At 38.2% G+C, this 23,410-nt stretch overlaps 1 protein-coding gene across 4 annotated transcripts in view; it reads left to right on the top strand.

The window, feature by feature from the left end:
• Positions 1–1,208: 1,208 nt before the first annotated feature.
• Positions 1,209–23,410, top strand: part of pcsk5 (proprotein convertase subtilisin/kexin type 5) — a 75,936-nt gene continuing 53,734 nt past the window's right edge. The window contains exons 1-6 of one of the 4 annotated variants that reach the window (XM_023958410.1): positions 1,209–1,432; positions 1,583–1,864; positions 5,615–5,719; positions 18,945–19,097; positions 21,280–21,423; positions 22,279–22,355. In XM_023958410.1, coding sequence (XP_023814178.1) covers positions 1,685–1,864; positions 5,615–5,719; positions 18,945–19,097; positions 21,280–21,423; positions 22,279–22,355 — 659 coding nt within the window. In that variant the 5' untranslated portion in view covers positions 1,209–1,432; positions 1,583–1,684. Of the gene's footprint in view, positions 1,865–5,614; positions 5,720–18,944; positions 19,098–21,279; positions 21,424–22,278; positions 22,356–23,410 lie in introns of all 4 variants that reach the window. The other 3 variants (XM_011479095.3, XM_020705868.2, XM_020705867.2) reach the window with 3 other exon arrangements.

Below are 23,410 nucleotides of genomic sequence, written 5' to 3'. Positions count from 1 at the left end.
AAAACAACCGGCAGAGGAAAGAAATGTGAATAAGCTCTTCGTGACACTCGCATAAATCAAAACAAACATAGTCATGTCACAGAACTCTGTACAGACTGTATAATTAAGAATAGAAATTGTGAATAAATGTTTATACTTTATACTATTTTTAACCGTTGCTTGTTCAGTGTCCTTGGGTTTCATGAAAGGCACTTTAAATAAAATGGATTATTATTATTATTGTTACTTACAATTATAAAGCAATTATGAAAGCCAAAATCCAGGTGAGCTTGATGTTTTCACGACCACTTGGTCCCCAAATTTTGTTTTGTGTACTTTTTCACTGAAAAATTATTAAAAAAAAAGAGGAATCTATTTCTTTTTATCTCTCCAAAGAAAACGTCTTTACGTTAAGAGAACTTTATAGCCACTGCTCCTCAAAAACATACATGAAGAATAAAAAATTACATTAGACATCCGATACAAAGACAAAACATCACCATGTTTAGTGGGAGAATGTGATAGTTGCACATTGCACGTTAAAATTCAGGAATGAAGTATTTTAGTATTTGTTTACACTCTCTCCCACTAACAACAAAAATGGCGAGCAATATTGGAACTATCCAGCCGTACAGTTTGAAGCCGGATGCCAGCTCAAACGAGGAAAACAAAGACATGCATGGATCATGGTAGTCTGCAAGTGGATGCATGGCAATGGAGCGGAGCAGGGAGCCAAATGAAACATCTGCGTCACATCTGCAGGCTTTTTCCAACTGCAGTTTTTTCGCCTGCTTCTAAATTACCATGACTTGAATAAAGAAATACTCAGAGATGAAATTTTAAGCTATTTTTTTATGTATGTCCCCCAGCATTGGAAAATGACACAAGAACATGTTAAAAACACAAAATATACAATTTTCATTGAAGTGTGACTTCAAGGTTTTCTCTCCTATTATAAATAATGACTTCTGATTGTATTTCAGGATGGTTTTCTAGAAATGTTTTTAAATTCTTCTTTATATTAAACTGACCTTTGAATGTAATTTTTTTCTACTTGAAATTGGGGAAATATCTTTCAAATTTGGGGCCTTAAAGCTGGCCCTAAAGTGACCCCTTCGCGCAAGCGTGGCCCGGCCGCACCCGAACCTGGTCTCTTTAAGACCCAGCGGAGTTCAGTAGGGAAACCCCGCCGCTTCAGTTGTTTCTACTCTCCAGAGTGTCATCCAGTTACTTGTGGGGAGGCGCTGTAGCCATTTCGCCACATGAGAGCCCGACAGCCGACTGGTTCAAATCAGCTTTGAGGAGCTCTGCGCGCACACACGTACTCTCGGCGTCGTGCGCGAAGACGGCGCGCACACACACGCGCACTTCCTCCTCCGTGGAAAAAAAAGGGGGGGAAGAAGAGAGGAACCAAGAGAGGGCAACTTCCAACTCTCCCATGTGGAAATCAGAGGTTTGAGGATCATAAGGTGGAAATTTTCTCTTCGGGGCTCTCCTGATCCCTCCTCTGCTCCTCTTCCCCCTTCCCTTTTGGATTCTATTATTTTATTTTATTTTTATTATTTATTTATTGCTTGCCCGGATATTTATGTTTCTATGAGAGTCCTGGTCGGCGAGAAAAGAAGTTTGGTTGTTTGCCTGGTCGGCTGAGGAGAAGGAGGAGGAGGAGGAGGAGAAGAAGAGTCTGCTTTAAAAGTGGGGGAAGATGGTCCACAACGGCGCCTGGAGGAGAAGCTTGCTGTGCGTCCTGGCGCTCAGTCTGGGCTTTGCGTCCCCGCCGTGCGAAGCTCGGATTTACACCAACCACTGGGCAGTGAGGATAGCCGGGGGACCCGACGTAGCCGACCGGATAGCGGCGAAATACGGTTATAGGAACATGGGACAGGTAGGTCGAGCGAAGCTGGTACTAACTGTTGGCGCGGGTCCTCCTGTTGCTCTCTCTGCTCCTCAGACGAGCAGAGAAGTAGCAGAGGCGCGGGGTGGCACAACAGGTGCCTCCTCACTGGCTGGGGCTTCCACTTTGCAACTCTTTGCAGCCAAACAAACCTGACGTGAAAAACTGCTTTCTGATCATGGATGTGGCGTCCAGACGTCCCCAATCAAGCTCATGGTTGCTTAGAAAGCTGGTTTCTGCACCCCCCCCTCCCCTTCAGCAGCATTAGATGTGTGGTTCTATTAAATCTAAACTGCTTGTATTGTAAAGAGGCCTCTTTAACATCACAGTCAAGTAGTGTCAGCATTAAATGAGAAAGTACTAAAGTCGTATCAAATCACATCAGTGTCATCAGAATCAGGCATTTCATCCTTCTTATTCATAAACATTTTTTAAGTGATGTGTTAAACAGACATCCCGTTTAATGTTCCGGATTCAACAAATCCGAGAATGTGGACCTGCCTGGAGTTCCACTCGTCACTCAGACATATGGAAAGGCTCTGGGAGGAACAGGCCCTGCAAATGTGGACCTCACATACTTTTACTACATCCAATGCACATGGACGCTTCATGCCTGCACTTGCCAGCGTTCAGCAGCATGCACCAAGGTGGGAGGAGGAGGAAGGGGGGGGGGGGGATTCTGACAGGTTGTTGTGGGGTAGCCTAGTCAACAGCTATTGAAGTACCCCCCCCCCCCCCCTCAACCCTGCCCACACACTATCCTCCCAAACAAGTGCGCCTTAATGGCCTCGTTTATCCCCTCTCTTTGACAGCAACTAATGTGTCGAGTCCTAACCCCCCTCACCCTCACCCCCAACCCCCTCACAGGAATTCCCTAGTGGCGTGGAGTGTCGCCCACAACCCCCCACTGTTCTTCCTCATTTCCATCTCAATGTAAAGCCTTCATTGGACTTTGACGCCTCCCAGACAAGAGTTTTGCTGCACTTCCTGGTTTCGGGGTCAACCTGAAGCCGCTCCTGTGGGAGTGATAACACGCTCTGATGTTGCCTAATGTGAACTCTGACACACCGGCCATCATCCACCTCCCTCTTTATCAGCACAACATCACGTATTAGTCAGAGAAAAATGAAACTCTAGGTTTTGTTTTTGTTGTTGTTGGATGTTCAAGTGGGGGACTCTACAGGATCTCACTGCTGGGGATATCAAAATGATAGGAATGCTATACTGGGTTTGTGAAGGGATGCAAAGCGGTTAAGGAGAACAGGGGGGATGGGAGCAAAAATATGTGGCAGAGGAACAATGTGGTGTTCTTGATGGTGGTGGAAAGAGGAAATCAGACAAAGATAAGCACACACTGAGGGATGGTGGAATAAAGAGGTGAAAGAAGGGACGATAGATGGACGGATGGATGAAAAGAGTTGGCATGGAGTGAGAGAGTACCTCGTTGGGGAATTCTGGGTAATCCTCTTATGCATGGAGCCCCCTTCCCAGACTAAGACACTGGCCCAAATTGAGTCTACATCAGCTGACAAGGCCCCAGACGTTGATGTGTGTCCAAATTGGTGTTCTGAAGGGATGGGAGAAAACATGGAGCCATTGAAAGCTACTTAGAGGGCCAGCTACAATCTGAAGGCAGACACGGACATGAGCTTCTTGAATCAATACCAGCTTAAAAGATGATTTTTGCAGATTTCTTCTCCCTCCTGCTATGTTGTTTGCTCAAGGCATCAGGCTCGCAATGCATACTCACAGCAGAAGACACCTAACCCGTTTAAATACATTCATTTTGTCTCATTATAAGTCAAAATGATGTTTTGCTTAATATAAAACACAATGACAGAAAGTCCCGCTCCGATCATCTTTTGATCTATTTTGAAAAGCGCTCCCAGTGGTCTTTTAAATATGATTATACTGTTTTCAGGCAAACTGAAAAAACGTACGTAGTATACTAGGGCATAGTTTCTACAGAGCAGCAGGAGTTAGAAATGAGAAATTTGCCTCTGAGTGGTGGGCGGGCTGTTGGCGTGGAGTAAGCCTACCCTCATTTCCCATCATCCCTTTGTTTACATTCTCTCCTGCTAGCTTGTAGCACCTCCCAACCCCAAGCTAACATTACCAGTGCAGCAAAAATGGCGAGCAATATCGAACATATCTAGCTATACAGATTTGCGCCAGATGTCAGCTCGGATGAGGAAAACGAAGACGTACATGGATCATCTAGATGCATTGGAATGGAGCAGAGCAGGAGGATTGTAGCCTTTCAATTGCAGCTTCTGCGTCACTGTCACTGCTACAAGTTTTTTTTTTTAATCGGCATTATTCATCTGGTTTACAACGATTTGAATAAAGAAATATTGCTTTAAGAAAGCTAATCTTCTTCATGTGTTTTGTCCATCGGAAACATGTTAAAAACACCCTTTTCATCTGAGTGGGACTTTAAAATGAAATAGAATGAGTCGTATTTGAAAAATAAATCTTAAAAATAGCAAATTTGTACTTATAAATTACAAAAAGAATCTTGTTAAAAGAGCTTTTTTTAAATGTCTGAGACATACTCTTTAAAAATAAGTTGATCAGACTGGAAATTACACAGATATTGTACAGAATTTATATTTGCCAAACTGTGTGTCATATTCCCTTTAGCTTTGATGGTTAATTTTATTTTTTGCATTGTCTGGAATTTTACCTCTGCATGACACACCACTAAAATATTGGTATAAACATTTACAATTTACAAAAATGTGCAAAAAGCCTAGAAAGCACACATTTTGTGGTATCTGAATTGAACTATGTTCAGTGAAAGTAACACAGCCTTTAAAAAAACATCAGACCAATCCTCTGACTTTAATTAAGGGAATTTGAAGCAAACTTAATAATCAAACCGACAGAATCACTGTTGGGGAGTTGTAGGGCTCCTTCAAGCTGCGGTAAAGGCTGCAGGTTAACCTGTTGGCGCTCTTCATTTTATCAGTGTGTAAGTTCCCAGAGTGTTTGCGTGTAAATGAGGTGAAAGCTGATCCAACGGTCTATGTGGTTTGGATGGCAGCCATGGATCAGTGACACACCACAAGACCCTTGGCAGCCATGACACTTTGATCATCTGCAGAATTGTATGGTCTTTATCAATTATTAAAACTAATCAGCCTTCAGCAGCTGGCCTTCTGTCTGTCATCGTTTTCCCTTTTGTCCTGTCACTTGCGTATATTGCTTGTTTGTAATGAAATGTATTTATTGCTATATATTTTCACATGGTTATATTATTGATCAATAAAAGTACAAACATGGTAAAAATGTGAAATTAATCTTTAAATACTTCACATTAGGTTTTTTTGAAAGTACTTAATGTATTTGATTTGGATTCACAAAATTGCATTTTGATTACATTTAATGTGAACCTATTTTTCCTTTTTCACTTAAAACCATCATTTAGTTACAAAAAACCCTTTTCACATAAAAATATACAACTATCAAACTTGAGAGTAAATTTTACAAGTAAAATTACTATTTTTTTTAACAATAAAAATGAAATAAAATAGTTTTTTTTGGTAAAATTTTTTTTAAACATTTGATGTATCAATTCTGATTAACAAAGAAAAGATCAACATCATATGGAACAATTCTTAATTTTTTTTTAAACCCTGCCTGATCTCCAACAAGAAAACAGTCAATCATGTATTTTAATACTTCATATAATGCATATTATCATAAAATATGTGAAATATGTCTGTGTTTGGTTTGCAGATTGGTGATCTCAAAGACCATTACCACTTCTTCCATAGTCGGACTATCAAGAGATCAACATTGTCCAGTCGTGGTCGTCATAGTTTTATCTCCATGGAGCCAAAGGTAAACGCGTGTTTAGTTCTTTTTGGATGATGTTTGTCAAAAAGGAAGTTGCTTTTTTGGTTTCAGAAGAGCTGATTGTGGGAATTTTGTAATCAACAAACAACAAAGCAAACTCCAGCTGTTAATTACAAATATGAGTGAGAAAAATAAGCAGATTATTGTTGAATTTTAGGAGTTTTGTCAGTTGCTGTGGTTTGAAATAAAAACAAAACTTGGAAAACAGAAAGAAAGTCACCAACAAAAAAAACCCACCAAGTTTTTTTGCGTTAAAATTTGAAATGCCAGACAAACATTGGCTTGTGTTTATGTGATTTCAAACTTTATTTGTATGCCATACAGCATACATTAACATTTGGTGTGACATTTTCCTAGTTATGGCTAACAGCAGCCATTTTTAACAACACGTTTCTTAAAGGTTAGGGTTAAGTCATTGAAATTTGGTTGGATGTATATGCTTTTAATATAAAGTAATTTTCTATCAGGAGTCATGTAAACACTAAGATATTTCTATCTACATGTTGGTAAATATCATATTTCAAATATGCATTTCACAGTATAGTTACAGTCCGATGTGTCCTTCTTATTCAGATTATGCTTTAACATTTACTGCTCATTAGACATTTGTAATAGCATCAATTTAAAGTTGAATTTTCTCACAAAACTACCCATACACCCTCAGAAAATACTTACTGTCAATCGCTTTCAGGGTCATAGGGTTGCTGAAGCCAACCCAGCTACTGGGTCAAGGCGGGATATACATCCAACAGGTCACCAGTCTGTTGCAAGGCCACACGCTCACATGCACACCTAGGGGCAATTTAGAGTCACCAACTAACCCAGGAAGACTGTGGGGGAAGCCAGAGTTTGACGGGAAAACCCACACATGCACTGGAAGAACATGCAAACTGCACACAGAGAGGTCCTAGCCGGGATTTGAGCCTTCTTGCTGTGAGGCAAAGGTGCCAACCACTGTGTCATATCTGTCATTATAATCTTCAAGAGCCTGACATAGCTGTTGAAAACAGAGGGAGCAGGCATTGAAAGGTAGCCGATCACTTTGGAGGTTGTTGCAGTTGCAACTATATAACGTTTTCTGTTGCTTCATACAAAGTGTTTGTGTTGGCAATGCTTAAGCAACTGTGGACCATCATGCCTGCAAGTTTTACCAAAGCTTGGTCCTCTCCATCACCTCCCACTGGTACACTTACTTTACTTTTCATTGGGTTGCTGACCTGCCTGTCAGAGGTGGTGGAAGTGACTGCGGTCTGTCACACATGTCGGTTCTGAACGCTGCAACTTTGTCAGAACGCTGCTTCGTCGGTTTTTGACCTGACAAGCCCAAACCTGCTTTACGAAAAACCAGCCCAACTTGCTGTTTTTATGAATCAACTTGTGCATCATTTCTGTTTTCTTTATAGCTAAGTTCCTATTTAACATAAGTAGTACATTTGGATCTAAGGAACTGATCTTGATAGTAGCTGATCAGTGCCAAAGGATTTCTGCAATGATACCACATTGTGTGTATTTCCTAATAACATTTTTCTCAAATGGTTTTGAGAAACTTCACACAGAATTCGATTTTGTTCTTTTTAGTGGATATGACTGATAAAGACCAATGAGCAACAAAGAAAACTGACTCAAACTCTCTAAAAACTTCACTGAAATCCAAAACCCTTGTTTTGATCAAATATGCTGGATATTGAATAAAAGCACATGTTGTACCTTCCACTCAGTTTTTCTTCAGTAATGTTGTGTTGACTTGTAAGACAGTTCACGGTGGATTTTCAACCTAAGCTGCTTGTTTAAATGGTTTGTTTGTGCCATATAAAGCCTGGTTTTTATTTCTTTAGGCCTATTTGTCTTGTGTCTGACTCACACTTGGTGATGTCAGTCTTTCTAAAGTCCATCACTTTATCAAACCTAATCCAGGGGAAATAACAGAAGCCTTTTTTTTTTAAATAAAAAAGGGTTTTGCTGCAGTGGGGGTCTTGTGTACATGTCTGGATTGGTGGGGTTAGATCCAAAGTAAAAAGGTGCATCTGAGGTTTCATCTGGAAGAATGCAGAGAACTGATCAGTGTTTAACAGAAGAGAGGACATATTATTACTTTCATCTCTTGCAGGTTTACAGTATTTTTGTTTTCCTTCTTTTTATTGTTACCTCTGTTTTGTTGGAACTGATGTTGTGACAAGCTGGAAAAAGATGATGTATACCCTGATGGCACAGAGTGTAGAGAAGAGAACCGTGTTTGGATATAGAAGCCAAATAAAGAAAGTAGTGTAGAGAAATGAAGTTGTCAGTTGCTGTCTTTTTATCTAAATCATTTAGACTGGCTTGCATGTTTGAGATCCTCTTGATAGACAGTTTGATGAGAGCATGCTGGCATATTCCTAATGATGTTCTTCAATTAGGTTTTATGATGGCGGCGTGTGTTTTCAGAGCCAAAGGGTGTACATTACAGGCAGACTCTGCCAACCACAGATTTAACTGGAATGAGTATTCCTAAATGGATACAGCCCAGATGTAATGACGGCTTTGTACCCACCTGACTTCTTGGTTTCTTGTGCCTTCACTTAAAAGCCTACTCGGATGAAAATTGTGTTTTTGCCATTTTTAACACGTTCTTGTGGCATTTTTCTCATGATGAAGGAAAGGTACAAAGAAAATTATGCTTGAAATTGCATTTCTGAGTATCTCTTTTTTCAAATCATTGTGAATCTGGGGCATATGATAAATGCGGTTTGACAAGTGGTGGTTGATCCACCAATCTCTATTAAACTACTGCAGCACTGCAGAAACTATGTCCTAGAAAATGAGACAGGTTTTTTGATTTTGGTCTAAAACAGGATAATCATAATTAAAAAAAAAAACATAAAAACACTGCAAATGCTTTTAAAATAGATCAAAAGATAACTAGCATGCAACGTCAAACTGTCTCCTTTTCAAATTGAATTCTAAATAATCTAAAAAGGAAGTTTTGAAAATCCACAATGGGGTTTTATAAATTAGCTGTAATTTCTGCCAAATTATTGCCTAAGAAACATGTCTAGAAATATGTCTGCTTAGATATAGTTTCTCATTAAAAGAAATGTATTGATTTAAATGGCTTATTTCTATGTGTAAGGGGGTAAACCGAATGGATTTTGCATGTACCTTGTTAAAAACTCTGTCTTTAGGGCTGTTCTTGTAAAAAAAAAAAAAAAAAAAAGCAAAAGAACGGAATATTGTTTTTAATCAAAATATCTCAGAAGAATAAGACATATAAATATACATATATATATTTTGATTTCATTAATAAGTCTGCAGCATTTCCCGCAACTGCTACTGCTCTAAAAAATGTTCCATCAAATTTTTATTATCAGAAGCTTAGTAACTGAGGTTTTCAAGATTTTACTTTGACTCACATTAAAAGTAATATATGTAGAAGACTGGCAGTACGCTGTGGGATGATGCCTGTAAGGAACAGTTTTTTTTCCATGTTGAAATTCCCAATAAGGAATAGGACTTCTTCCAACTCTGCAATGCAGCATAAAATCATTGCGATTGTCATGGTGGGGGCATCAGTGGTCTAAAATATTTCAGCTAAAAGTTTCATGAATAATACAATAACCTTGTTGGGTATATGTTACATGATTTCCATGTTTTTTTTCCTCCTGAAAAACTTGATATCTATACTTTTTGCCTAGTTTCTGTTAGTTTTTTTCCGCTGGTCACCAACTGTTCTGGTGATTAAAATTACACACCTCTACACTGTTTCTTCATCTTGTTAAAGCATCAAATCCACGATTTTAGAAAAAGTTTTCGTTTTTTTGGTCTTTTTGTTTAAAACAGAATGTACAAAAATCTTTAGGTTGCAGAGTCAAGCTGGCAGCAGTAAATAAACATTGTTTTGGTCAAGTGGAAAACATAAAATACTGTTTAGATCCTGGGATTTGCGTAATTGATTTTCACTGTCAAAGTAGGTCAACTTAGATGAACGTTGCATGATTCAAGTTCCGGAGTCGACCCTTGCAGACTGGAGGACACATTCTTTTTGTTGTGTTATTGTAGTTACAGGTCAACACTGAAACTACTAAGTTTCTTAAAGTGGAGTAAAGCTGGTTGAATGTGTGCAACAAAACAGTGGAAGAATCCAAACACTACATTTGGAGATTTCACTCATTTTATTGGCAAACAATAAAAACATGTTGTGTTTGGGAAGCAGAGTCTAACGCCCAAACTGGGCAGTGAGCGTACAGCAGCAACTCAAGAATAAAAGCTCAGTTAGACCTTTAAAATCTGTAATGCTTGTTTTCATTAAATTTATGGTTTTGTATACAGTTATTTATAACTCCATGATGCATGATTTGTTCTATAGGTGTCTCTTCTTTAATATTATTATTTATTTGATTTTGCAGTAAGCTAAAACAAGGACAAAAAAGACTTAATGCACTCAATAAACAAGTGTTGCTCTTTTTCTAAACCAGTTCTGTCTGTATTCCCTATAAAAAATGTACACCAATCCAAGGTGGATCGTTGAGGATTATGCTGTGAGCTGAATCAACTCCTAACAGGTGGTTGTACTTTACTTCCAGGAATATGCATCAGTCAGCTAGAGGAAAACAAGTGTGATTTAATTTTTTTTTTTTTAAAAAGCCACCAACTTCTCTTTCCTCTGCTTTTGCTCTGCAAGCATAGAGTTTAATCAGAGCTGAATCTGTGATGTGGTGAGAAGCAGCAGATGACTTTACACTCCCTGCCCCAGCCTATTAAAGTTTAGTTGTGCTGCGTTTCTTTTTTTAAAGCAGTTCAACTTCCCCTTCATTTAATGGCTGTTAACCATCTGACTTAAAAAAAGTTTTTTTTTTCCCAGACACTTGTTTCAAAAGAATTTGAAAGCTTGTTCAGCTCAACATATTGCATGAAAATCTGCCAGTGGTCCAGGAAGAAATGTGCGTCTTTAGCCACTTTGACACTGCTGTTGTGCAACAAACATGAGCTCCCCTCCTTGTTTTGTCTCCACTCTCTGATGCCAAGGCTCTGTCCGAAATCTCTACATTGAAAAGGAACAAACATAAAGGACCAAGAACTACCAGAGTGTCTTCTTTTGAAGAAGACATTCAAATTCAGCAAATTACAAAAACAGAGTTACGGTGCTTTTTCCAAACCCAACGTCCCATTCTTTCTGATAGATTAGATAAACTCACAGTTCCTGCTTACAACACTAAAAATCATTTAAGATTAAAGCAGAGACGTATTTAAATTAATTTATTCTCTGTATTTCTATGAATAAACTTGGCTGATAATGTAATTGAATTGGTAAACACTAACAGCAGAACAGAACTTCATATTTTAGCTATGTTTTATACTTTAACCCTTATTTATGTTTTTTTTTGTTAATGTGTTAACATGTTTAACGTGGCCCACCTGTAAGTGCACTTTGTGTTGGCCATCTTCTCAACTCACAAAAACATTCCCGTCCTTGTGTGAACTTTCCAAATGCCAACAACCAAAAAAGAGGTAAAACCTGCTGCGGTGATGGATAAAGAGTCTTTTTTGGGGAGGAGCGTTGCTGCTGCCAAAGCAGAAATGAGGAGAGCGGTGTGCATATGCTTTCTGTTGCACCTCGTGGCAGGTAGAGGCACGGGGCCTCATACAAAATGGTAAATGCTGTATACTCTTACGGAGCTTTATACTCGTATATCTACGTTCTGAGAAGGCCCTAGGCACTTTACAGTCATAGTCCCATTCTACCCCCCCCCCCCCCCACACACACACACACACACATTCACACACTGTTGGCGGCACCACTGCTGAACACTGGCGCCAATCTATAACCATCAGGAGCAATGTGGGGTTCAGTGTTCTGTCGACTTCGACACATGGACAGGTAAAGGACAAAGGAATCTTAAGTTTGGTTCTTTTTCCATTTCACTTTATCACCTAGATATTTGGTAATAAATAACCTTTAAAACCTTTTATACCTGGTATCGAACTTTGAGCTTGCCTCCTGACATCATAGTAACTGATCAGGTTCAATTCGCACCAGGGTTGCTTTTTTGGGAAAGTCTGCTTCATGCCAATGCAAAAGCTCACCAGAACTCAAGTGAACCATGTGTGAATCCAGATCGTCTTTAAGGACACAGAGTAGAAGTGAACCACAAGTTTATTATGTTTATTATGTCTTCCGTTGGAGCAAAAGCAGCCCACCATGAGTATCTCAATTAGTGTTATTCATAAAGAAGTTCTGTCTCGTAGATAATCATAGGGTAAAGAGGAGGAGGCACTCATTGATGCCTGATAGTCACAGCTAGTAGGACCTGCCAGATTTCCTCTTTGTGCTGCTTTTCATTTCATTGTGCAACACTACTAAGTGAGCATCTGGTGGAAATGTGAGTTTTTTTCCTTGATGATTTGATCCACATCAGTCTTTGGTTTGCTCCACAGAGTGCGGTCAGTGAAAACGCACCAAAAGAAATAAATGTGAAAATTAGGAGTAAACCGTATCCATTGGATAGTGTGAAAGCAATCATAAAACAGATATTAGTTTCAGCCATGGTGGAGATGTTTGGATGCTCAGTAATTGAGTATATATATATATATACATATATATATATGAGTATTTTTTTTCTATTTGTAAATTTGTGTTTAGTCTCTTAATGTCAGCTCATTACCACCAAGACACCTGGCAGCCAGGAGTCTTGCAGGGGATCAAAAATATTTTACTTGTAAAAATGCAAACCCATTTATTTTGAAATACTTCAGTTATGGATTTGTTTTTGTTGTCAGTCTGTCTCTCGCTGTTGAAACAAACCTTATTGACGGATCATTTCTTTGTCCCCGAGCAAACATGCAAAATAAACAGCGGATCAAATAATTCTTTCCCTCCCTGTACTTACTCTATCTGAAATGTCTTTTCAGTCATTTGGAAGCAACTGTAAACAATAATTACAGTACTTCAGTGGCTGTTACGCCTCTTTATCATGTCTTTTTGAAGTGCAGAGATTAGTAGAGAGATGCAACTGCTGGGTGCATGTCAGTCTGCTTCAAAGCAGCAGAGAACCATAGAAAAACAACACATTTTACGGAGATGGAAGCCTTCTTTAGAGAGATTATTATTAACACTTTGTCTGGAGAATTTTCAGACATACTTAAGTGTAAAATGCATAAGTATAACATGATTTTTTAAACATTTAAAAAGTTTCTGGCTTCTGCAAGAAAAGCTTATATCCAATTAAATAATATAAGCTGTGTGCTTGGGTTATTTTAAATCTTTGTGGCTTGTCGAAGGTTTTTATGGCCCTGCAGCCTTTTGAGTCCACAGTATTCTTAAATAAGAGAACACTGCCCATGGCAACACGTTTTCAAGCATCCTTTTCCAATGAAAAGTTTATGTAAACGTGTGGTTTGGGCTTCCGCTTTCATGAAATTACTACACAATTTTCTATGACCGGTTTTGGGCTCGACATACAAAATGTGGGGCCATTGATCGCGCATTGAAAGTTAAAACAGTTGAACTTTGACTAATGAGGGACTTGGATTTGGTAGTGACGTGTGGACGGCGTCCCTATTAATTCACGGAAGTGCCAACCGTTTTAAAAGTTGATCACTTTGCTCGACTGGAATTGTATGACACCAAGGCAGAATCCGAAATGCTTCCCTACCCCTACGGCTTTTCCCTATCCCTACATGTATCCCTCCAAGCTGATAGATATGGAAAAATTAGTGTCTTCAAATTTGGACGTTACTACCCGCCTGACATCATTATCAATAGCCGCTGGTCATCTAGAGTAAGTAGCTACCAGCAATCAGAAAATACATGACATCATTGTTTTTAGAAAGTTAATAACTTATGCAAAAACAAAAACTCAATACTTCTATGCTTCGGACCACACCCATGTGAAAGAATGCAATTCTTGTCCACGGCACAGTGCATCGCGGATCACCGTATCGGCGGAGTGATAGCCAGCCCGAAGTCACTATGGCACCTCATTAAAAAAGCACTTTTGGACAGAACCAAAGCCTCAAATGCCCCTACAATTGGAGCAACAGGGAGGAGCCGGATGGTTAGGAAGCAATTCAGATGTGGCCACAGTCTTTCATAAATCAGAATAGGATAAATTCTGTGGGGCTGCACAGTGAAACAGTGGTTAGCGCTCTTGCCTCACAGCAAGGCTCTAGACCCGACTTGGGGGACCTTTTTGTGTGGAGTTTGGTTGTTCTCCCCATGCATGCATGCGTTTTCTCCGGGGACTCTGGCTTCCTCCCACCGTCCAAAAACATGCTTCATAGGTTATCTGGTTACTCTAAATTGTCACTAGGTGTGAATGCGAGTGTGTATGGGTATGTGATTGTGGCTTGGCTCTGACTGACGTCCTTCACCCACGAGTGATTGGGAAAAGCTCCGGCAGCCCTGTGACCCCGAAAGAGACAAAAACGGGTTTAGGAGATGATGTAAGAATAAAGCTGTAGACAGTGACAACAGGCCTCAGGTTGGAGTGTTTAACTTTGTAATCCCAGCCTAAAATTTTTTTTCTCCTACATTGTTTCACAAACAGCAATAGAAGTCGATTTGTTCCCATTCGTTCTGTTGAAGTGAACTCTTCCCCAGTTTCCCCTAGTTACTGACCCAGCCAGCAAAAGCCACCTGCAAACCCTTACACAGACAGCAACTGAAAGGAGGGGGGAGCACCAGATTGGAGAGGGAATGAGAGGAAGACAAGCCGTCTGAGAGAGAAACGGCTTTCCGCAGATAAGAAAAAAAAATTTTTTTCAAGCAAAACAAGGGATTAAATACAGGGATAAATGGTATAAAAGGTAGTCTGAGATAGTTCTACAAGAGGAACTAGATCATTTCTCTGAAACAGCAGCAGTGATAAATCGACATTTTCAAGGTAATGTTAGTAAGCAATTTCATCTTTGTGCATAGTTTGACATCTGTGATACAAAAACTATGGATAACTGCAGGCCGCTGTCTGTGAGGTGCTTTTAGCTGCCAAAAACAAAACAAAGCATGCACTTTAGAAAACCGGGTAAAAGGCCATTTTCTGGATCTGGTTTTATCCTAAAGAGATTGTAAATGCATGTGTGTAGCTATGTGCATGTTTTGTTTAAAAAAAAGGCAACATCAAATTTTAATCAGTGAATATGTTTCATCAAAGGTAAAGTGTGCAAACTAAGTTATTGATATTAAATAAAATTCACCCTGATAAATTGTTTTTTTTGGGTGTTTTTAACATGTTCTTGTGGCATTTTTTTCATGATGAAGGACATGTAGGTATAATTTTTTGATTAAAATTGCATTTCCGTGTTTATTTATTGACAGGCCACAAGCTCCCTGCTCTGCTGGATTCAGTTATGTCCACTTGTAGACAACTATCATCAATGTAGGTCTACATTTTCCTCGCCAGAGCTGGCATCTGGTTCAAAACTGAACAGCTGGATGTTTTTTTTTATTGCTTGCCGTTTTTGTTGTACTGGTAATGTTAGGTTGGGGGTGTGAGGGACTGCAAGCTAGCTGGAGAACGTGTAAACAGATGGCGGGAAATGGGGGAGGGCTTTCTCCGCGCCAACAGTCCTGCCCACAACTCAGGTCTTTAAGAAGTTGCGTTGCTTGTAAAAGACATTGAAATTTAATTGTCTGCGTTTGGCAGATTTGGTCCAATATATTTTTATTGTTCTTTGGATGTGATTGCAATATTTCAAATATTCTTTTGTGAAACCTTTTGACTCATTTTAATCACCCTTCACTACAATTTTTATGTTTTGTGCACAAGGTGGAGAGAAATATACAGAATTCAAGCTCAATTGTAGCGAGTTAAAGTTACATTTTCATATCCATATATTTACATATCCAAAACCTTTGACAGAGAAAAGGGAGAATTGCAAAAACATTTCGTCTATTTTATAGACATACAGTTCCCTCGTTCCAGTGCTGCAACTGTCTGCGTTAGGATGTTAATGAGCGACAGAGAGTTGTTGAAACACAAACTTGAGGTTCTTGATTACAGTCCTTGTGCATTTAGCCAAAAAATGTTCCAAAAATCTTTAATTACATCCAAATTAAAGCTATGTTTCAAAAACATTGTTTTTCTCCTCCTTTGTTTTGCTCCATCTGCACCATCTTTTTGTTGCTGCTCCGCCAAAGTATTTGTAATGACATTCGAAGCGGGGCTTTATTTCCCAATGGACCTCCTTGGAATTACCAAGTTGCAGATAAGAAGTTGCATGGCTTATCAGAGTTTGTGCCGAATGCTGCGTTAATGTATGCAAATTGCAATGACATACCAGTGATTTTGTGCAGATACACCCACACACCATTCCTGATGACTGTGTTGTTTTGAGGGTAATGGTGTGTGTAAACGGTTGCTTTGAAGCTGATGGTCCTGATAGAGGTTGGAGTGAAATGAGCTGAGACCTTGGCAGACGGTAGAAGAGTTAAGGGTTTTTGTTCCTCTTTTTTTCTTCTCTGTTTCTTTCTCCTCACTCTCACAGTCTCACAATGAAAGTCTACACAGCTCTTAAATGACACCGCTTTGCCAATTGATAAGGAAGACTACATACTTTTGATATGAATTGATGTTATTAAAAAGAAAATCAATTAGCCTCCCGTCTCTTCCTTTCTTTTGATCCCTTCTGCTATTTGTTTTTACTTCCTTTGTCTTCAAGCTCATTCTACTTTCATTGATTCTTCTGGGACTTGTTCTCGTCAACTTTTTATCTCCACTCTTTCTCTCATCTAATCTTGTCTTGTTGCCTCGCCCTGCAACTCTCCCGAGCTCCTGACAGATTGTTTCGGTGCATCATATCGGCTAATCACTCTGCAGTCATCATGTTTGCCATTACGTTTTTCTTTTTGCTTTTGTCAATGAGGCTGTGCTTCATTATTATATTATCGGTATATAACAGATTTTTTTTTCTGTGCTGGGTTGTTTGGTTCGCTGTCAGATTTTTAATGCTGATGAATGAAGACCTAAAAAACCCCCCGTTACATTTCTTTCTTTTTTTTTTTGTAAGTGAAGAATATTTTTCACTAAGTCACTTTTGTTTCTACAGACTTGCACTTAGTTCATTCAAAGTGTTCCAATGTGCATCTCAGAGCCTTATTTATTGGATTTTGCATGAGAACTAATAGGTTTCACAACATTACTAGAAAACATTCAGTTTTATCTAAATTTTTAAACATGTCTAGCATAACAAAAGACTTTTTTTCTTTTTTAAGCAATTAATATCTCTATTTCTTTCTGTGCCATTTGAGTTTTAACTCAGCAGTGTGGTTCCTGTCTTTGTCAAAATAAAAAAAATGTATAGATATTTTTTTTATATTACAAACACTGGATTTACCCGTAGGAATCCATGGTGACATCAGTGTAACATAAAAATATCATTGTGTCTAGTGGTCCTCTTGGCTTGTGGTGTGTTCTATATTATTTCATTTATCAGGAAAAATTGATCTGGGTTCTTATGGGTTAAACAGAGCAAAGTATGTGGGTCCACCTTTAATGTTCAGCTCAAAATTACATAAAAACAAATAAAATTGAGTCAAAATCTGGAGGGAGTTTCCTGCCAATGCACAGATCTTTGTTGACTCATACATTTTCAAAGATTGAGGTGTCCTGAAAAGCATTAAAAAGTTGAGAATTTTATATGTTAGTCCTTGTATTTTTAATTTTTTTTTTCAGCATTAAGACAATACTTCATTTGTGGTGATTACTTATGTTGATTAGAGAATTAAAACGAAAATAAAATAAAACAATGAGACATAAATTCAACAAGATGAAAATCCCTACATATTAAAGATCAGTGACTCTCTCCTCTGCAAATAGAGTGCATTTATGTGATGTGTCTGCTTTGCATCAGAATTTTCTTTGGCAATAATGAAAGCTTAACTGAAATCCAATGTGGACTAAATAAGAAAATACTGAATAAGAGGTGTTCAGTTGCAATTTTACGTATGAACTGAAGGCTAATGGCCGATCCAGCAGACCAATGTGTGAACACATAGTCCTAGCACTCTACCTGTTCGGAATGTACCCTTCACTATTTCTGATAGGGCCCAGTACATATGCCAGTACAGCAGTTGGCAGTTTTACTCTTTCTGTCAGTTGTGAGACACATTACAGCTTATGTCACCAACATGTATTTACATTTGGAGTTTATTTAGCAGATACTCCACTTCAGCTCCAGACCATGAACAGTCTAAACCAGGGGTGTCAAACTCATTTTCACAGAGGGCCACATCAGCATAGTGGCTGTCCTCAAAGGGCCGGATATAACTTTTACATGTAACTGAATGTAATGAAAAATAAATGTAACTTCTTATTCGTGTTGAATAACTGATTATTTATTTATTATAACTTTTTAAAGTGACAAATACAGTTGCATAGAAAACAAATGTTTGCTTGTTACTCTAGCATAAATCCTTTTAAATTTGATTCCTAACCCACCCAACCCTAACCCTAATGTAAGTCCTAATGCATAGTTGCCCAATCTGACAGTTTAAGTTAAATTCCCCCTAGATATGAATAAATACACACCAATTTTTATTTTTCATTTTAAGAAATTAAAAACTTTTATGCTCTCGCGGGCCACATAAAATGACATGGAGGGCCACATTTGGCCCCCGGGCCTTGAGTTTGACACATGTGGTCTAAACTGTCTCAGATTCTGTTTCATAACTGTACATTAACCATTACGTTGCAGGTTATAATCAAACCAACTCTACTTTAAAGTCAAAAATAATTTGGCACAGAATGACTGGTGTGAGAATGCAATGAGCGACACAAGGCATGTGCTCAAGCTATGCAAAAAAAACCCATGCAACAATAAAAATGCTGAGAATTGCAGCTGTAAAGATTAAAATATTTTGGGGTTAACTTGTGGTAAAGAGGTATAGGGCGCTAATCAATATGTGATAGAACTGGCGCATATAGCAAATGTCTTTTTTTTTTTTTTAAATCATGTTTTTGCTTCTTTTACTGGTCAGTATTGTTTTGGGCAGTGCCGTCCCCAAATTGTAGTTGCTGTGCATCTGATGTTAGAATTTGCTTCAATTTAGCCTTTCCTTGTCCAAGCGTTTGCTAAAGTGGGATAGATCCTCTCAAAAAAACAAACAAAAAGATTTGTATTTTTAATTTTCTGAACCACATATACAAATTGAGCTACTGAAGTAAATTTGCAGATGGATTTAGCCATTTAAAGTCCTGTTTTTTGACAACAGTTTCTGCTGTATATCTGCTCGTTTTAGGTGGAGTGGATAGAACAGCAGGTGGTGAAGAGGAGGATCAAGAGGGATTACAAGCCAGTCCCACCCCATTCTCTTACAAGTCCCGCCTACAGCAACCAGGCCCAAAACAACATATTCTATAATGACGCAAAGTGGAGCAGTATGTGGTACATTGTAAGTACGTTGTATAGTCTGACTGCTCCCAAAGCGTTTCGTGCTGCCCATAATCATACAGTTTGTGTGCCAAAATTCTGACAAAGTCTCTACACTTGTCCTGGCTCGTGATTTTTATTTCTTTGAAATACACATTAAAAGTTCCCAATATTATATAAAAACAAAATATTTTCCTTTCCTGTAATTTGAATATACACATGGGTGAGTAAAAGTATTTGTCAGAGGAAATGTAAGAGGTGTCGGTGAAATGTAAGTGAAATCCAATATTTTCACACACTGCAGTAGTGTTGCAGCCTATCACAGGCATTTCCATACACACTTGGATCACTGTAGTCATATAGTTTTGTGTTTGAGTTCACTCTTCTCTGTCAATCGGTAACCTAATATAGATAACTGCTGATACTTTGACCAGAGCATTTTTATTTTTCCAGGTTAAAGAAAGAACTCTGAACTTTTTGTACACGTTTTTGAACCAATGAAATATTTACATTTAGCATTTACTGTTAAAAGTATTTAGAGTCAGCATGTTTGTGCTTTCAGCCTTATCTAAAATTTTAAGGCCTATTTAATCTTATAAACTTTTTTTTTAGTGTATGTAGTGATCTAACAGCCTTAATGTGTGAACTTTGTCAAAAATGCACTCTTACCACCTCATATTTCTTTGTGTTAAATGTAAATATGGAATTGAAAAGGAAAATTTGAAACTTTGAGGAGAAAATGTCTGAAATCATTGTGTAAAAATAAACCGAAACACCCCCTAAAATAGATTTTTGGGACAAATTCACCTTAGTTTTTGAAATAATAGGTATTAAAAATAATACCGGGAATAGTAATACCAATACACAAATTCATGGTGTGACCAATATTTCTCTAATATGTATATTTTATTTTAGTGCTGAAAGTTTGCTGAAAGAATGTTTGTATAAAGATAGTCTGAAGTTAATGTATTAGTACAACAGAGTATTAGGGCCACCATTAAAATGCAAAATGAAATAAAATATAAGATTTATGAGAAAAAACTTGTAGAACTATAAGTAAAAAAGTCAGTATTTTACGATAATAAAGTTATTATTTTCATTAGTTTTAAGGCAATAATTTGCTAGATGAAAGTAATAATTTTTTCTTTACTAAAAGAATTAGAAACAACAATAAAAAAGAACCAATATTGTGTTTCAGTGTGAGCAACATAGAGCAAAAGCTGTTAACTCAGCATTTGTTTTACAAATAAGGAAATCCTGAAATGACTGGATTTCTGGCAGGCGGTCCCAGTGCATTATGGCACATAGATTTCTATGATAAAATAAAGTATTATGGCATTGTCATAATGGATTTAGTTGGCACGTAATGTGAATGGAGGTTAACACAACCAACTAGCTTAGATTTTCGAAAAAGCACGGCTTTTTCCTTGTTAAAATTATGATTTTCATCTCATAATTTTATGTCTTTATTCTCGTAAAATGTTGACTTTTCTCATGCTTTTATGACTTTTCTCTCGTATAGTAATTCATTTTCTTTTCTTTTATGGTGGCTCTAATACTTTTGTCGTACATTTGATATAAAACATAAAAAAACAAAAAATTTTTCCTAGACTTTATTTGTCCGTTTAGATTAACCCAAAGAACTTGGAAATTCTGTTCCGCTCAACATATAGCAGTATTATTCCAGACTGGTTATAAAAATTTGACTCTTAAGATATAAATATGCATCTTATAATTGTAGACACCATCATCCATTGCTATGAAATCTATGAAAGACACTTTTGTTTTTTTATAAACACTGGCATCAGTTTTGTTTCCAAAACTCCTGCGTGTTGCCACATTCCAGATGTTGTCTACTCTGTGTTTTAAACGAGTCTTGGCAAGCACAGATAATTCTGTAATTCCAAATTTTATTGTGGTCGTCCCACATGTTGTGTTTTCTAAACTCAGATTCAGGATTCTGGGTCACAGTTGGCCTGAGCACCAAAACATTTTAAGAAGAAATCTTCAAAGGATTCTGACACAAACATGTTTGGATTTGCTTATGTGAGATTGTGGAATGATGATGCTCATCGCGCTTTGCTGCAAGGCAGAAGGAAATCACACGGGCATGCTCGTAATTTGGATGTTTTTGGATCCTCTTATCATGTGACTTCCCTTCCATCCGCCTGCTGTGCCCTCACCGTCTGCCTCCACCTCTGCAGCACTGTAACGGCGACGTCCATAACTGCCAGTCGGACATGAACATCATGGGGGCGTGGAAGAGGGGCTTCACGGGCAAAGGCGTGGTCGTGACCATACTTGATGACGGCATTGAGAGAAACCACCCAGACCTTAGTTATAACTACGTGAGTGTGTATGTATGCATGTGTGTTTGGTGTGATCTTTGTGTGAACTAATCTAAGTGGGAAGCTTACATAGGTGTCTGTAACCGCTTGTTTGTTTGTGTAGGGAAAATGGCGAGTATCCCATTACAGATTAGTGGGATTAAGTCACATGTGTACCATAAACCCAGTCTAACTATAAATTAATCTAAAGTGATTTTTGTTTGTTTAATTAGTTATCAATAATGCACCTAAATGGTTGGAATCTGGTCACACCTTTTAACAAAACAAAATTTAAGGCGGATCCGATTCGATATTTACAAAATGAAGTGAAATTGTCATTTATTGAATATTTAACTCTGTTGAGTCTCAGTTTAAAAAAGGTTTTCATCAAAGTTTTGAACTAGATATTTCAAATCTGAATATCTTGTCTCTTGGATGAGGGCGCTTCTTTAAGCATGGGGGAGCGCTGGCATGCAGTGAGAATGAATGTTTGTTTGTCTGTTGTCACATTCTTCCCGTGCAAGTTGAGGAGTCGACCTCACACGCTGAGCTGTAGAGTTAGAGAAACATCTTGGTCTGAGGCAACAGGTAAGGCCAGGAATCAACTGTGCAGATCAACTCATTCATGGCTTGTTGAGCAATGTCTGTGCTGCTTCTGTTTTTGATGGGATTTGTTGATTCCAAAGGGTGAATGGCACAGCAGGTTGGATTAGCTATGCTTGCACTTGATTTGCAAGTGTTGTGGATGGAGCAGATGTAGCCTTTGAGCTTTGTTTGGAAGCTTTTTCTCCTAGCAAAACTCATCAGGCAGTTCAATTTTCTTTATTTTATCCTGAAGAAGAGTTTGTTTTTACCTTTATTTTGATTTCACCTAAGGACCCTCAAGCAAGCTACGACGTCAACAGCAATGATCCGGATCCCATGCCTCGATATGACGCAACAAATGAAAACAAGTAAGTATTTTAACATGAGATGGTTGAGTTTATTCCTAATTTTATCCTGCTCAGTTTTTAATTTGTTTGTACATTTTTATACATCATCATCTTATTTTTCCCCCTGTTGTGTTTTTGTGAGTTTAGTTTAGTTCAATCATAGACAGTAAAAACAATTTTTACAACTTGTTTTTACAGTCTATGGGTTCAATCAGTAAAACTCTTTGGTTGGTATTAATACAAATTGGACGAGCTGAGCTGACTGTTGGTTCAGTCAAGTTTATTTAGGAATTATTTTTTTGACACATGTGAGAAGGTTGTTTTTCTCCTTTAAAAGTTGTGCATATTTGTGTTTGTAAAAGGGTTAAAAAGACACTCCAGTTCATGCACACGTTTTGTGCCAGCTTGGCTTTGGCTCCGCTTGCACGTATGTTTGTGTGTGTGTGTGCACGTGCGTGTGTGGGTTTGGCTGCATCGAGCCAAGTGCTGTGGCAATGGCTCAGTCCCTGCTGGCAGTGCATTGTCTTAAAGAGACATGCGGCCAGCGGATGAAGCTTAATGAGCTGATGACGTGTTGATGCCAAACCCACTTATATATGGTACAAGTAAGAGAAAGGCTATTACAATAATATAATAAAGACAAATTCAGTGCTAAATAATAAAAGTCTAAATAAAACCGATCTTCAAAATAATCTAGGCGTGAAAAAAACATTAATTATAATAAGTTCTAGATAGTGAAAGATATAAAGAACCTCACTACATTAGTGAAAAGCTCTTTTAAAAAGAATTTTTAAACTCGCGTTTTAAAATCTCCACAGAAAACAAAGCTAAATTTGAGAGATTATTGTTAACAGACGCGCTAGAATGTCTTTTGAACTTTTCTAAGTGTTTAGTTGTCTTTTAATTTTGATTAGGCTGTTTATTAGACAAAATCAAAAAAACTGTCGTTTTCTAGCACATACTTTCTGCAGAGCGGCAGTAAAGTGTTCCCCCTGTATATGTGGAGGCTTAGGGACCAGGGACACCCATGAATATGGAGGACCCCCCCCCCCCATCCCCGCGGCCGAAGAATGTCC

Source organism: Oryzias latipes, chromosome 9 (genome assembly GCF_002234675.1).
Source record: "Oryzias latipes chromosome 9, ASM223467v1".
NCBI classification, from domain to species: Eukaryota; Metazoa; Chordata; class Actinopteri; order Beloniformes; family Adrianichthyidae; genus Oryzias; species Oryzias latipes.
This window is presented reverse-complemented; position numbering and strand designations above follow the sequence as displayed.